Source organism: Mesoplodon densirostris, chromosome 3, assembly GCF_025265405.1.
Source record: "Mesoplodon densirostris isolate mMesDen1 chromosome 3, mMesDen1 primary haplotype, whole genome shotgun sequence".
NCBI lineage: Eukaryota > Metazoa > Chordata > Mammalia > Artiodactyla > Ziphiidae > Mesoplodon > Mesoplodon densirostris.
This window is the reverse complement of record NC_082663.1, coordinates 136,794,786-136,810,584: the sequence shown is the minus strand read 5'-3', so window position 1 is coordinate 136,810,584 and position 15,799 is coordinate 136,794,786. Positions and strand designations below refer to the sequence as shown.

The following is a 15,799-nucleotide window of genomic DNA, read 5'->3' as shown; positions in this document are numbered from 1 at the left end:
GGATCCATCACCGAGGACTCCTCAGAAGAGTTCCTACAGAGACCGTCTGTCCAGCCTGTGAGGCCACCACGGAAGACCTTGAGCCGTAGAAAAGCCCTGGGTTTTCCCATGTCCAGTCGAGGGAGCTGTTTGTCTTTGCACCTGGACACAGGCCAGTCTAGTTTTAATAGGTCTGGGGGTCACTCAAGGCATGAATGATCTAGATCGACCTTGAGGATTTGTGAGAGCTTAAAAGTATTCACGTGAAGCTCTTAGCACTGTGGTTGGCTTCTCATAAGGGCTCAGGCATAAACAAGCAATGGGTGTCTTCCACTGACGCTATTCCCCAAACAGCCTTTCCCTCTCTAGTGAAGGCGTGGCTGTAGAAGGCACTGGAGGGACTTCCTTGGCAGCCAGAACTCTCCAGAGATTGGGGACTGGCCCCCCCGGCACTAGAGGAACCAGTTTAATTGTTCCGTGTCCAAGGAAAGCCAAGATGTAAGTATCAAGTAAACACACTCAGAGGTCTTTATTCCTGACCCTGCAGACCACGCTCTCAGGGCCTTCAGATTACAGTCATTCTCAAGATCCAACATGTTGCACTGATTTTAGTTACACAGAGAAATCCACATTCATTAAAAACTGTGGCTTTGAGGCTGGCGGTGCAGGAAGCCAGTCTGTTCCTTGGAGCTCCAAGGCCAGCAACAGTTTGGCCTGGGCTTGGCTATGCTTAGGGCACAGGACGTAAACACAGGCACGGGTGTGGAGTTACACAGGGGAGGCTCTGCACCAGCTTGGGGGCTGAGGGCCAGGTCTTCCTTCTTTACAGATATACTGGCTCCCTTACCTCCCTGTCAATGGTCCTCATATCAACTCTCACATTCTTGATGCTGGAGAGAAGACAGGAAGGGAGGGGATATTAATTATATCTCTCTCCAGCTGCTCGTTTTGTTTTTTTTTGCGGTACGCGGGCCTCTCACTGTTGTGGCCTCTCCCGTTGCGGAGCACAGGCTCCGGACGCGCAGGCTCAGCGGCCGTGGCTCACGGGCCCAGCCGCTCCGCGGCATGTGGGATCTTCCTGGACCGGGGCACGAACCCATGTCCCCTGCATCGGCAGGCGGACTCCCAACCACTGCGCCACCAGGGAAGCCCAACACAACTTTTTAATAAGCCTCTAAGGCTTCAGCCCAGAAGTTACCCAGAGGGGACTTCCCTGGCAGTCCAGTGGTTCAGACTCTGCACTTCCACTTCAGGGGGTGCGGGTTCAATCCCGCACAGTGTGTCCAAAAAACAAAAACAAAAAAACAAGTTACCCAGAGCCTTTTCCACCTGGGTTCTTGGTTCGCCACCAGAGTAAACACAAAAGTTAGCCCCTGGTTTCCAGGGAGCCTGTGTCTGCTTTCCTGACTGCCCCTCACTCTTCTCCCCATCTCCCCAAATCATACTTTGGTTTTACTCCTTGAGGAAAAGGAAAGTGCATTCTGCTCGACAGCCAGGCTACTTTTAAGAGCAGTGCAATCGCTGTTCTCTTTGGAGAGTGGGCAAAATGAAACGCTGGGCTTGGCCAGCAGAGCTTGGCTGGGAAGCACCTTTTGTTGTGTTGTTTTGAGTTCTTAGATACCTGCCTGAATGTCTCCATGACTGACTCCTTAGGATGTATCTAGAGAGGGAAGGGTGGGGAAGGGGTGGGGGGGGATGGAAACAGATGCTGACCTCCAGGCTGGCTGCTCCGGGAATGAGGCTGGTGGAAATGTTCCCTGAGACGTCAGGTGGCTTTCACAGTAAGCAGGTCAGCTGAGGTCTTGCCTCTGTCTCCGAAGATGAGGTGGCAAATGCAAAAAGACCTTTTACAATAATTGTGTGTCTCTTGGTTCTGGATGGGAGGCATGGTGAGTTGCTCTCTGGGCCTCGGAGGGCCAGCTGCACTTCAGTCTTGGGCTCAGGAACGGTGAATCAGTCTCAGGAGAAGAACCAGTGCGAAGGATTTCCTGATGACCAACATTTCAGGGAAGTTCTTGGCTTGTGCTACATTCAACGGATCAAATGCTATCTTCTTCCCAACAACACAGAGATGGCATCGAGGAAACAAGTAGGACGGGAGGTCCAGGGGACCTGCTGGCACCAAGGTGAAGTAGGGTATTTGGTCACTGAGGCTGTGTTTCCAGGAGGTTCTGCCGCCACTGCTCACTGGGTAGGGATTTTTCTCCCGGAAACAGCGGTGAGGTATAAATGAACGTCTCAAGAAAAGAGAGCCCACTGGTAAGAGTTGTGTTGAAAATAACCCGGTGGCTCTGAAATTGAGCAGTCAGGCTGTACCACAGGGCTCACCCTCTCACTCATGTATTCCAAGCTTTACGAATGGATGATAAACACTTTGGGCTTCTTTCCTGGTGATGGGGCGCTGGAGAGTTCTATATTGTCCACAAGAACATTCTTGTCTTCGAGTTTAACGATGCTGGGCTCTGGGGCGGGAGCGGGGGTTGGGTTTTTGTGCATGTGGGGCAGGCTGGTCTGGCTCATGTCCAGGTCTTTGAAAGCGTGAAGCATGAACACACCCAGGATGATGGTGACAAAGCCAGAGAGGGTGCCCACAATGTCCACGGCCGACATGCTGTGCCACTCCTTGAAGAGGATAATGGAGGAGGTCACCACCATCGAGGTGAAGAACACGTAGTAGATGGGGAACACCAGGGAGGTATTATAGATGTCCAGCGCCTTGTTGAGGAAATTGACCTGAGTGCTGAGCAAAAGTGCCAGCACGAGGGACAGGATGTAGGGGAGAGGGTGTCGCACGACTGGCAGCCCCTGGAAGAAGTTTTTAATGGTGATGCCCAGACCCTTGACGGCGGACACAGAGAAGGCCCCGATCACAGAGCAGATGACAATGTAGATGAGGATATTCCTTTGTCCATAACGTGGGGCGATGACGAAGATGAGGATGAGGCAGGACACCAGCAGAAGCACAGCAAACACGATGTACCCTTTGTGGGGGATGGAGACAGGGAACCTGACCTGGGAGGATGCCAGTAGGCTCTAGAGCCCCCACCCATGGCAATGGGATGTCTCATTAAGAACCTAGGCTTGGGACTTCCCTGGCGGTCCAGTGGTTAGGACTCCATGCTTCCAACGCAGTGGGTGCTGGTTTGATCCCTGGTCAGGGAACTAAGATCCCACATGCCACCTGGTGTGGCCAAAAAACTTAAAAAAAAAAAAAAGAGAACGTGGGCTCTGGAGTCAAACATGGGTCCCAGTTCCAACAACACAACTTTTTTTTTTTTTTTTTTTTGGTATGCGGGCCTCTCACCGTTGTGGCCTCTCCCGCTGCGGAGCACAGGCTCCGGACGCGCAGGCTCAGCGGCCATGGCTCACGGGCCCAGCCGCTCCGCGGCATGTGGGATCTTCCCGGACCGGGGCACGAACCCGTGTCCCCTGCATCGGCAGGCGGATTCCCAACCACTGCGCCACCAGGGAAGCCCAACACAACTTTTTAATAACTTGTACAAGTTATTAATTAAACCCCCAAGACCTCAGTTTCCTCTTTGTAAAATAGGATTAATATTAGGACCTTCCTCATAGGAGTTTTCTTGTAGGATTAAATTAATACACGCAATTGACGGAATGCCACCCCTCCCATTTACGTGTTGAGTGCTAATCCCTAATGCGATGGTATTCGGAGGTGACGTATTTGGGAGGCGATTCAGGCATGAGGGTAGAGCCCTCAGGAAGGGAATACTGCCCTTATAAAAGGGATTCCAGAGAGCTCCTTTGCCCTGTACACCAGATGAGGACACAGCGAGAAGCTGGCCATCTATGAACAAAATCTATCGGGCCTTGATCCAGGACTTGATCGTGACCCCCGGAACTGTGAAACATAAATGTCTGTTGTTTATAAGCCACCCAGTCTTTGATATTCTGTTAAAACAACCTGAACTAAGACAATGCAAACAAAGCATTTAGAACAGTACCTGGCACATAACAAATACATAATAATAGCATCCATACCTATCAGACTGGGAACCTGTAAGCTAGCCTCAGTACCAGCCCATCAGCTTTCCTCCCTGAGCTTGCTTCCTCCTCCTCCACATGGCAGCACCTGATATGGCCAGACCCCAGTCAGACCTTTAACATGGTTCATGCCCAGCCCAGTGCTTTTCTGCTCACTGGGAGCCTGGAGCCTACCTGTATCTTTCATCTTGGCAGCCATCTCCATGATGGTGGTGATCTTCTCTTCCTCGGGGGCATGTATCACCATCACTGTGCTGCCGGCCACACAGATCACACAGCCCAGCTTCCCCAGCAGGTTCAGACTCTCTCCCAGGAAATATGAGGAAAGGATGGCACTGCAATGTGAAAGTGGAGAAAGGGATTACAGCAGCCAGCCCAGTCCCAGCGTCCTGGAGAAAAGTGAGGGCTGAGCAAGGGCTCACTACTCTCACACGTGGAAGCTTTTCTAGACCCCTAGGAAATGTGTGAAATAGAAACTTATTTAGGGGAGGGTTACAGTGTGGGCTGGAAGAATTGACAACATACATGTGAATTTCTTTCATTTTAGAGACTGACAATATCCCCAAAGAGAAGAGTTGGAAGAGCCCTTCAAAGCACTCTTGTCTAACTTCCTACCCAATGAGCACATCTTCTCTTAACATTGCAAACAGAAGCCTTTCAGCCTTGGCTTGCATACCTCTGATGGCAAGCAGCTCCCCACTTCACAAGGCAAATGAATCCACTGTAGGTTCATTCTGTTATTAACCCAAAATATGGTAGTTTCTACTCATCCCATATCTATTCCTTGAGCCATACAAAACAAATCCATTCCTTCTTCCATTTGTATATGCCAATATAAACAACCACAGTGACACTTGGGCACACTTTACATACTAGATATTGTGCTAAGAACTTCCCAGTTATTATCTCACTAACATCTTGCAACTCTGAGAAGTAAAATATACTTACGTCCATTTTATAGATGAGAAAACTGAGTCCCATAGAAGCTTAAATGATGGCAAGATCATACAACTGGTAAGAGACGAGCCAGGATTTGAACTCAAGTTCTGTCTAATTATAAAGCCTATGGTTTTTCCTCTACACCTCACTGAGAAGAATTCTCCTGACTTCCTTGAGTCTTTTCTGGACAAAACACCTCCAGTTCCTTGCTGTTCCTTGGTGATGTGACTTTCATTCCCGTCACAACCTCCAAATGAGCAGCAAAGGTGAAGGAAGAAGGGTGGTGAGACAAGACAGGTATACTCGCTGGGGCATGCTTCTGTTTCTTTAAACAGGTGGCATTAGTTTAGGGCAAAAATCTTGGCTGACCTAAGGTAACCCAATGAGCCTCATGAGTCCTGCTTAAAGGTATCAGGAAAGAGGGAATTGATGTCTAACCTCCTTTGAATGCCTCCCATCTCTCCTCTAAAACTCCCCAAAACATTTTACCCACAATGGCTGTTTGCCAACCAGCGCCCGGTAGCATTAGCAAAGGCAGAGGTGACACAGTGGAGGATCCCCTGCCGCTCCAACTTCTGGGATGGGAATCTGTAAACTAATCAGATACGCAATACTGGTATCACAGCTACATCAGCCAACCGTGCCATGTGAGTCACGGCTCTATCTGGTTTTTGACTGCATAAATGCTGCAAAATTGTCATCAAGCTGGTAAAACAAAACAGGAAATTACAGGTACTGGGTGTGGTGGGCTAGGGACTTACCGGGGCTCCAAGGTTAGGGTGACAATCAGAGCGAGCTTCAAATGGGGCTCAGGATCCCCACAGAGGAACTGTGTTTGTAGCTTGGGAGGAACGGGGCAATGGGAAGCACACACATTTAATGTCAGCTATCTTTAATCCCATCAAACATTTCCCAGGCAATGGGGCCTAGTGGTTAAGCACCCAGACTCTGAAATTAGACTGCCTGGGAGGGAATCCTGGCCCAGCCTCCTGGGACCTGGGTGACCTCGGCCAAGATGCTTAACCCCTCTTGGCCTCAGGTCTCCCCTCCTTTCTAATTAGTAGGGATGCTGTGAGGATTAAATGAGGGAATACATTTAGAACATTTAGCACAGAGTAAACCCTCAATATATGTTAGCTGTGGTTATTCTTCAGTGCCAGTTCTGTACTATGCACTTTCTGTGCATCATCTCATTTAGTCCTTAAATCAATGCCTTCAGGCAGGTATTACGAACATCCCCACTTAGCAGATGGGTAATTGAGGCGCAGAGTAGTTAAGTGACCTGCCATGTAACTACAAAGTGGCAGAGAGAAGGTTAGAACACGGGGAGGGTTAATCTAGGGCTTGTACTTTCAACTTGTGTGCTTCTCCTATTGGGGCACCAAAACACTGACATGAGACATTCAGCCTGGTGGCAGGGGAAGCCCTTCCACCTGATTTGGGCTTGGCCTGCCCCTTCCCTGCCCAGGCAGCAAACAATCCAAGGGTGCGGAGCTCTGAACAGCACACTGCCTCTTTCTGGAAGCTGGGACTGACCCAGGTCCTTGACTGCAAGTAGCAATTGACCCCATGTGCAGTTCCGGACATCAACAAACTGAAAATAGGAAGAGACAGCAAGAGAGGTGACCACAACCTTATGAGGATACTCAGCGCTCCCAGCGGTGTGACGACTGTCGCAGGAGCAAATGCATAGGCCCCAAAGTTGGCAACTTCTCCGGCAGCCACTAGGAAATTAAGGGGGAAGAGAGGTCACAGTGGCTCTGATGCCCCATCTCCAGCCCAAATGAATCTGGGTGGAGACGGCTTCATTCAGTGTTCAACCATTCACAGAATCCCAGACCAGCATTCCTTAAAATCCCGACCCTTATGCTGTCTCCCTGCAGAATCTGATCTGAAGGTCAGGCCCAGATGATCCTGACCAAATCCTCCCATGTTAAAGATAGGGAGGTGGCCTAGAGTCCAGGGTCACATGGTGCCTTCTGGTTCTTGAGGTCCCTTGGCTTCTAGCCTAGGCACGGTTAAGTGTATCTCAGGGACTGCCAATGATTGGTCTGTATCTTCAAGGTAAGCTCTAGAAAGTGTTAATTATCAAATGAAGACACAGCTACGGTTATTGATTCTCCAGGTACCAAACGGTCCACGGAGCCGTCTTTCCCAGAGGAGTTATGGATAGTCTAGGTTGACAGGCAGGTGGTTAGAAAGTCAGACATTCCCAAAGGGCCTCCTTCTCCCCATTTGAGTTTCCAGTTTGCAGACTCCTGCAAGTGCCTCTTCTGTCCCCCTGCTCGTAGGGAATGACCTGGGTCTGCCCTTTGAAAGCAGATGATGAATGTGATAACTCTGGCTAAGACAGGGATCAAAACCAGACTTAGGGGATTACAAATCGAAAGCTGGCTAATTTTCCATCCCAAAGAATTAGGGTTTGAAAGCCAGAGAGGGTGGGTGGAAAGGAATGTGTGAATGTGAAAATGTGGGCAAACCTTAGGTGGCAGACCAGCCATGTTCTAAGTGAGCCAACAATTGCCTGTGGAATGGGGCAGCTGACTTAGAGGAGTCCCAGGCTGTGCCCTGCAGGAGTCCAGAAGCCTCCAGCGGGCAGTCAGAGCTCCCTGAATTTCAAGGGAAGTTGAGAAATTACACCTTTATCACTACCAGCTCTGTAACAAAGCTCTCTGGGGACAGATGCTTTATGGATGAAAGACTGACTTTGCATGGAGAAAGTGACCTGAGATGCAGGTAAAATGTTCTACCTGCAAAGACTCTTTAGATTCTCCCCCTAGAAATCTGGGCCTTGGATTCATATTTTGCACAATAGAGACAGAAATGCCCCATCCACCCCTCCTTTCATCTCTGCCTCTGTCACCAATGGGGCACTGTCTTTAGTAGCAAAGAACCCACTTACTGGTGAGAAATCCAGCCCACCACATCGCATCCTTCAGGTAGCCGTAGCCTCCATCCACTGTAGAAAGGAATGGGCATGAAGTTAGAGGTTGGCCATACTTTCTCAGGACCTTTCCTTCTCTACCTTCACTCGCCAGTCTCTTTAAGGGTTCAGTATATGTCAGCTGTGGTGAGTCCTCCAGGCTTGCTTCTGGCCCCTGCCCTGGGTGAGTTCATCCCTTCCAAAGTTTTAAATTCCATCTAGATATCCTATTTCATATATGCACCCTGATCCTTTCTCCTTAGTCCTGATGTATATCCAGTTGCTTACTTGACAACTCTTGGGTCTCACACAGGCATCTCAAACTCTGTCCTAAATGGAACTCTTGATTTTTAAATGCTCCCTACCCACCAAATGAAGCTCAGTAAGCGGCACCTCTGTGTACCTAGTTGCTTAAGCCAGAAACCAGGGAATCACATCTGACCCTCCCACTACTCCACCTTCTGCATCCATTCCATCCTGCTGATTCTGTCTCCAAAATGCATTTCACATGTGTCCACTCCACTGCCACCACCCAACTCCCAGGCACTATCACCTCTGGTCTGGGTTGAGGCAACCGCCTCCTAGGACTCCTCTGGTTCTTCTCTTGTCCCTTTATAATCCATTCCTTTCATAGTAGCCAGGAGTCTTTGCCTCTCACTGTTGTGGCCTCTCCTGTTGCGGAGCACAGGCTCCGGATGCGCAGGCCCAGCGGCCATGGCTCACGGGCCCAGCCGCTCCGTGGCATGTGGGATCTTCCCGGACCGGAGCATGAACCCGCGTCCCCTGCATCGGCAGGTGGACTCTCAACCACTGCGCAACCAGGGAAGCCCAGCCAGGAGTCTTTTAAGAATTATGTCACTCCTCAGCTTCTAGCTGGCCAGTGGCTTTGAAATGCTCTTAGGATAAAGACCAGAACCCCTAACAAGCCTGTTCATAGTGTTGACCCTGCTCACTTCTCCAAAGGCATCTCCTGCCACACTTCCTACTACAGTCTAGCCACTCAGGCTGTCTTTGAGTTCTTCAAAAATGATGAGCTCTTTTTGGCCTTAAGGCCTTTGCATGTGCTTTTCCGTGTTTGGAATAGTCTTCTTAACAATATTTGCCTATATCTACACTTACTCTACAGGTCTCTGCTTGAATGTTGCTTCCACTAAAATGCCCTCCCTGGTCCCCTTATCTTTATTGTTTCCTCTTGGGATTCTCTCTCGTCACAGTCAGTTCTTCTCCTTAATGACACTTGTCATTTATAATTTGAATTGATCTATTTATTTTCTGAAATTTCCCCCACTAAAATGGAAGCTCCATGTAGCCAAGAATTGTCTTTGTTCACATGATGGACTCAGAGCCTGGCACATGGTCAATACTCAGTATTAGCGATGAGGATGAGGATGATGATGCTTAGGGTGGGTTTTAGACGGTTTCGTGAAAATCCCAAACTTGTATGTTGCTTTTTGTGAATGCCCATTTTTCTAAGATGGTCTTTAATGTTCATCAGGTTCCGCAAGCAGTCAGAATCTCCCATAAAAGTTAAGTGCTCTGAGAGCATTTTACTGAGTTGAAATCTCAGAAGATACTGAAAGAGCAGACTGGAGGAAAAACTGATTCCGGGGAAGCTGCCTTTCCAAATGGTCAATGATACTTACTCTGCTCTCTCCTGAGTGGGAGCAGCTATTTTTCTGGCACTCTGGGAGGTCTCTGGCCTTTCAAACCCTTGTCCAGAAGAGGAGCTAGAGCAGCAATGACCACTGATCCTGACTTCATGCCCACACCTCACAGCTCTCCATTTTAGAGCACACCTGGCTCTAGTCCTGGGTATCCAACTGTCTGTCAGGCTCTCCCACTTAGATCACAGTAAAACTAATACTAGTGCTTACTCCACGCTAAGCATCTTTCTAAACATACTACACATCTTCACAACAAGATATAGCTGGAACTATTCCTACCCCCGTTTTTTCAGATGAGGAAACTGAGGCAGAAAAACTATTTTTCTTGCCCAGGATCATATCACCTGGAATTGAGGAGCTAGGATTGGAACACAAATAGTCTGCTTCCAAAGCTCAGTGTCCCATAGAACATTAAACTGAACACGTCCAAACCTGAACACATCATCTTCCTATAAACCTGCTCCTCCTGCTTTCTTTGTCTCAGAAAATAGCACCATCATCTCCCCAGTTGCTCAAAGCAGAGCGCTCTGAGTCACCTGGACTCATTTTTTCATCCTCCCCTTGGGGCCAGGCAACACCAAACCCAAACCCAGTAAGTCCTACCTTCAAAATCTATCTCTGGACTTCACCACTTGTTTCCATTCCCACTGCAATTTCCTGGCCCAAGTTCTGTTGTTTTGCTCCCCAGATTGGTCTCCCACCCTCCAGTCTTGTCTCCTAATCCACTCTGCACCCAGCAACCAGAGATCTTTTCAAATCGTAAATCGAACTATGTCACTCCCCTGCCTAAAACCTTTGTCACTTACAATTACACTCAAACTCTGGAGCCCAGTTTACAAGACATTTCATGAGCTGGCCCTCACCCCATCTCTTACCCCTCCATGCTCTAGCCATCCTGAGACAGTTTCAGCTTCTAATATCACTCATGCTCTCTCACCCCTGGGCCTTTGCACACGCTGTTCTTTCTGCCTGGAATACTACTTCTTTCTCTTTCCCCCTCACCTTGTTATCTCCACATCATGTAGATCTCAGCTTCTAAATCAACTCCTACAGAAAACCTCCCCTACCCGCCAAGCCTGGCTTTACATGCCCCTCCAAAATATTGCTATAACATTCTGCATTTTCCCCATGATAGCATTTAACATGCTACAGAACAACTGTTTATCGACTTGCCTGTCTCTCCCACTCAACTCAATGCCCCACAAGGGCACTGTGTCCCCAGGTCAAGCATGGCAGCTGGCACACAGCTGGTACACAATGAATGATGATTAAATGAACAAATTTTTAAACATAGGATTCCTTTTCTCAACAATTGTTTCATGGATACATGTCTTATTTTTCTTTTTTTTTTTTTCTTTTTTTTTTGTTTTGTTTTGTTTTGTTTTGTTTTGTTTTGTTTTGTTTTTTTGCCGTACGCGGGCCTCTCACTGTTGTGGCCTCTCCCGTTGCGGAGCACAGGCTCCGGACGCGCAGGCTCAGCGGCCATGGCTCACGGGCCCAGCCGCTCCGCGGCATATGGGATCCTCCCAGACCGGGGCACGAACCCGTATCCCCTGCATCGGCAGGCGGACTCTCAACCACTGCGCCACCAGGGAGGCCCCTATTTTTCAAACAAGCAAATCCCTGTGGACAGAGACTCAGTACGTCTTTTGTAGCCTATAAAGGAGCTCAGATTGATAGTACGCGAGGACACACCAGTGTCTGACATTGTTCTGGGCGAAGGTATTATATTCCCATTTTGTAGGGGAATTGTGACTTGCCTATGATGACACAGCTGGTAAGAAACAAAACCAGGACTAGACCTGGGGTTTCTGATTCTTGGCCCCGAGACTCTTCCCCGTCTTCGCCCCAATTAACTGATCATGTAGTTCTCAGGAACTACTGGATTATAAAGGAAGGTCTCCTGTTGTTGGTGGATCGGCCTCCCAACGGGACTGACAATGAGCCTTCTGTGCCCATCTAGGACAGGTTCTCAAACCGCTACAGTGGACCCCGTGAAGGGAGGTTCACAGGGCTGGCCGAGGGCTCACCACCCAGCACCCCATCCACCCCCGCCCCCCAGGAACCTACCAGCCCGCGTAGCACCAGAGGCCACCAGTCGCTGGAGGCCCTTCTTCTTGAGGATGACGCTGCTGCCGATGAGGAAGCTGGACAGGATGGCCAGCCCCAGGCCGACGTAGAAGCTGTAGTTCTGCCTGAACCTCTCCTGCCAGCTGTTGGGGATGACAGTGATGGGCGCCCTGGGGCTGAGGTCACTGATGACCTGGCACAGGACTTGTTGGGAGGAGCAGTACAGGCTGATCAGGGAACCTAGGGAAGACCACGGTGAGAGTCACGCTGGGGACATCTGCATGCAGGCTAGGGACTTTATCTTCGTGAACTCATCAAGTGCTTCCAACCACGTGTCAGATAAGTGCTGTCTTTGATTCCCCTTTCATAGATGTGGAAATGGAGGCCATGAGAGGTCGGGAACCTTGCCTAAGAACACAGGCTGTGTGACTCTAGAACTTCAGCACCTCACCACTAAGCCAGACTGATGCCCCCCACACACCACGCAGGGTCCCCACAGCGCTCAGGCCTCATCGAATCCAACCTCCTGGCCTCCACAGGAATCCCCTCCCAGCCTCTGGGCACATGGGCCTCCAACAGCTCAGGATTATACAGGGATTCTCCCCTCCCAGAGGCCTCTTCGCTTACGTATCCCTAACTGCAGCCACAGTGCAGAGTCCTGACAGGTAACAGGAGGGAGTGAGGCTGGAGTCCACAGCCCCTCCTAGGCCTGATGATGAAATACGAGCATCCTTGTTTGTCAGAACCGACCATCCCCAGGCCTTACTTCGAAGACCTCTGGTGCTTGTGGTCAGGGCTGAGGCCTCCTTCAGGCCTCAGAGGGCTCAGTGTCCCTGCCACCCCATGCAGGATCTGTCTTTAGCTCTCCTTCCAAGTCCTAGAGTCCATGAGAGTCAATCAGTTCTCATGCCCTTGAGCCAGCACACCCTTGCTGGCTCTTCTGGCACAAATACCGAGGACAACAGGACAAACTTGGGCATGAGGGGCAGACCCTCAGTCAGAAGAACTAAGCTGCCCAAGTTCAAGGAAACTGCACAAAGCACAGGCAATAATCCTCTGGTACTCCCAGGGCCCACCACCCTGGGGCTTCTCAGGAGCATCCCTGTCATGGAAACGGCAGAGTGGTCATGCCCAGGGTTTTAGCTGAAGAAACTGGGGCCCTCATAAGCTTGGTAACCTGCCTAAGGCTACACTGGTGGTAAGTGGTGAAGCCAGAATTGCTTCCCTAGCCCATATAATGCCGAAGTTCATGCTCTCAGTCACCAGCACCCCCCCCCCACAGCAGGTGGCAAGGGGGATGGGGTGTCGTTCAGCTTCTTGAAGGTTACCTTAAAACATGAGCTCCCTGCTAACATTTAAAAATCAGGAGATTTCCCATGAAAGTCCAGCTTCAGGGCTGCCATGCTTACTCTGCTGGGCACATGGTCCCATAGGCAACAGTAAGCTGTGGCTCAGCAGTGGTTTTGCCCCTAGACAGGACATGCTCTTTGCGATTCCCGAGTCCACACGCGGCTCCCTTCAGTCATTTTTGTTATGTGCTCGGCCCCTATAAGCATCTGAGTTTGTGACCTTTGGTAGTAGAAGGTCTTTTTCAAACTGTGGGTCACAAAGACCCAGGCTCGTGTGCCAAGGATGTAGGCCCGGGCCAGGCACTTCCCCTTGAACCAAGCTAGATCTCTAGGCCTGCACTAAAAGGGCCCAAGGTCCAAAAGGTCAGGCAGCTTTAGCTTTGGCATATCTAGAGCACAGAGTGGCATTCTGGCGTAACAAAGTAAGGGCACTGTTGCCCTTTCTTCCATGGCACAGAAGCACAGAACAGCAGAGCTGGAAAAGCCCTTAGACGGCATCCTGTCTAACCCTCTTTCTTTTCAGCTGGGGAAACTGAGGCCCTGAGATGGGGAAGGATTTGCTTGAGTCTCATAAAAGCCTGGTGGCAGAGCTGGGTCTGGAACCCACCAGGGGACGCCCATGTGTCTTCTGCAGTGGGAGACCTCTCTTTCCAACACCTGTGTCACCATCCAGAGAAGATGAGACAAGAAACCATCTGGGTCCCTAATCAAACTTGTTCTGACTGCTCACTCCTGTTCCTCAGTTAGGGCAAGAGTCAAATCCTGGGAGTCCCCTGAGTTCAGGAAAAGAGCCAGAACCTGGGAGGATGTGGGCCAAGGAGGCTGACTCCCAAGAGGGAGGCCAAGCCCATTTCCACCCCCTTCCCCCGCCCTCCTGAAGGTTCATCTCCAGCAGGTGGAGCCAAAGGGTGGGCTTGGCTCTTTGGGGGAGGCCTGAGGCATCCAAGGGGCACAGTGCCCTCCATCAAGTCAAGTCCTCCCACAGGGGTAAAAAGAAAAGGAGAGAGGGCTGATGGCCAAAGGAAATCCAGTTCTGAGGAGGGTGCTCATCTTGACAAATGGGTGTTGGGCCAGATGATTCCTGCTTCTCTTCCAGAATATGCTAAGACTGGGGAACATGTTTTTCCCCAGGGGAAGACGAGGCTGAAAATGGACTGCATCATTGTTCAGAAAACCAAGGCCAGCCAACACCCAAAAGGCCCGCTTTGAAAGCTTCACTGGAGAAAAGAAGTTAGAAAAACAGGGATATCCCACAAGCTGCATACCAAGACCAGGTAGGAAAATGGAGAAATACCAAGAAAGGAGATGAGCACAGTACAGGTTTTAGAATCCAAGAGCCCTGGTTCCATATTCCATTTCCCCACTGTATTACCTTGAGCAAGTTAATCAGACTTTTCAGAGCCTCATTTTCCCTACTTCCAGAATGGTGACAGTAAGGTAATAATATCTACCTGCCTTCTAGAGTTGTGTTAAGGATTAACTGACATAATGCAGGTAAAGAGCCTAGTCTACTACCCAGGTTCATAATAAGAACTTGAGCGTAAAGCCCAGAATATTTCCTTATCCTTTCCTGGATTGTTCTTTCCCTCCTTTTCCTAAAAGGTGGATGTGGGTTTGGGGGTGGTGAGTCTCTGCGCCCTCTACCCTGTCTTTGGTGAGCCCCAGGGGGACAGACCTGGGCAGGTACGAAAATCTGAAGCAACTATACATAAAAGACACCGCCCCGCCCCCACCTCTTGGTAGACCCGCTCCAATCGATAAATCCCGCCTCTTCCCTCCCACGCACGTCCCCCTTTCTCCCATTCCCCCCTCAGCTACCCAGCTCCAAAGAGGGGGAAAGTCAGCCAGAACCCTGCTCCTTCCCAAGACGGGCCTGAGAACTGGGTGGGGGACGACGCATGAGGACCCCCTCCCCCGTTTCGGTCCCCCTGGCAGGAGAGGACGCAGAGGAAAGGAGCAGCAGGGAGGGAAGGCGGAGCGCAGAGCGCACTGGGTCCCCGCTGGCCTCACGCACCGTTCTCGCAGCTGGCGTTGCTGGCCGGCAGCTCCATGGGGCGGACGGTGCCCCGGCTCCCCGGCTCCCCGGCTCCCCGGCTCCGGAGCAGGTGGCTGAGGTTTGTCCCACGCGTGGCCGGTGTGCGAGGAGCAGCCGGGGTCGGACCCGGGGGTGGGGAGAATGACGCGCCCCAGAGGGGGAGGGTCCCCGGGGAGGAGCCGCCCGGCCTCTTGGGCAACTCCGTGGGCCTGGGGCCCTGTACTCGAGTTGCCCGCGGAGGGGCGCATGCCCTCCGGGGGCGCGGAGGCTGCCTGGCTCCCGGAGAGGGCGTCACCACCTCGCCCAGGCAGGAGGCGAGGGGGCGGGTCCCCGGGCACCGCCTCTCCTCGAGACGCCGGACCAGCACCTAGACAGTTGATGGGCTCCAGGGTGGCTGGAGAGGGGGCAATTTTCTGGCTGAGGTAGAAGTGGGAACGTGGGGACTAAAAGGGGGGACTGCTGCCAGTTGGGGCTCTCTCGGGCCATGGGGATCCAGGACACTGGGTTTTTTCCTTCCTGCCTGCCTTCCTGGCTTCCTACCTCCCTGCCTTATTTATTCATTTAACGTAGGTCTGATCTGCACTGGGGCACTAATATGCAACATGCACATAGTAGGTGCTCAATAAAGGGCGATACATATATGTGGAATGAATGGGCGATACAAGCTTGATAAATTGAATGAAAGAAGGAAATGAAGTAATTGGAGACCAAAATGAATCAAACATATTCCCTGTCCCCCAAGAACCTTATATATTATTAATAGGGGAAACAAAATGGGATCAACTATCCAGAGACTGGTGTTTTCCAAATCACCATCAAAAAGAAAAATGGTGGT

At 50.7% G+C, this 15,799-nt stretch overlaps 1 protein-coding gene across 1 annotated transcript; it reads right to left on the bottom strand.

The window, feature by feature from the left end:
• Positions 1–484: 484 nt before the first annotated feature.
• Positions 485–15,252, bottom strand: NIPAL4 (NIPA like domain containing 4). The gene is made up of 6 exons (XM_060093723.1): positions 14,944–15,252; positions 11,581–11,820; positions 7,826–7,882; positions 6,557–6,647; positions 4,159–4,319; positions 485–2,960 (listed from the first exon to the last, which is right to left on the bottom strand). Exons 1-6 carry the CDS (start codon positions 14,978–14,980, stop codon positions 2,332–2,334), a joined length of 1,215 nt encoding a protein of 404 aa, XP_059949706.1. The 5' UTR covers positions 14,981–15,252; the 3' UTR covers positions 485–2,331.
• Between the last annotated feature and the right edge of the window lie 547 nt (positions 15,253–15,799).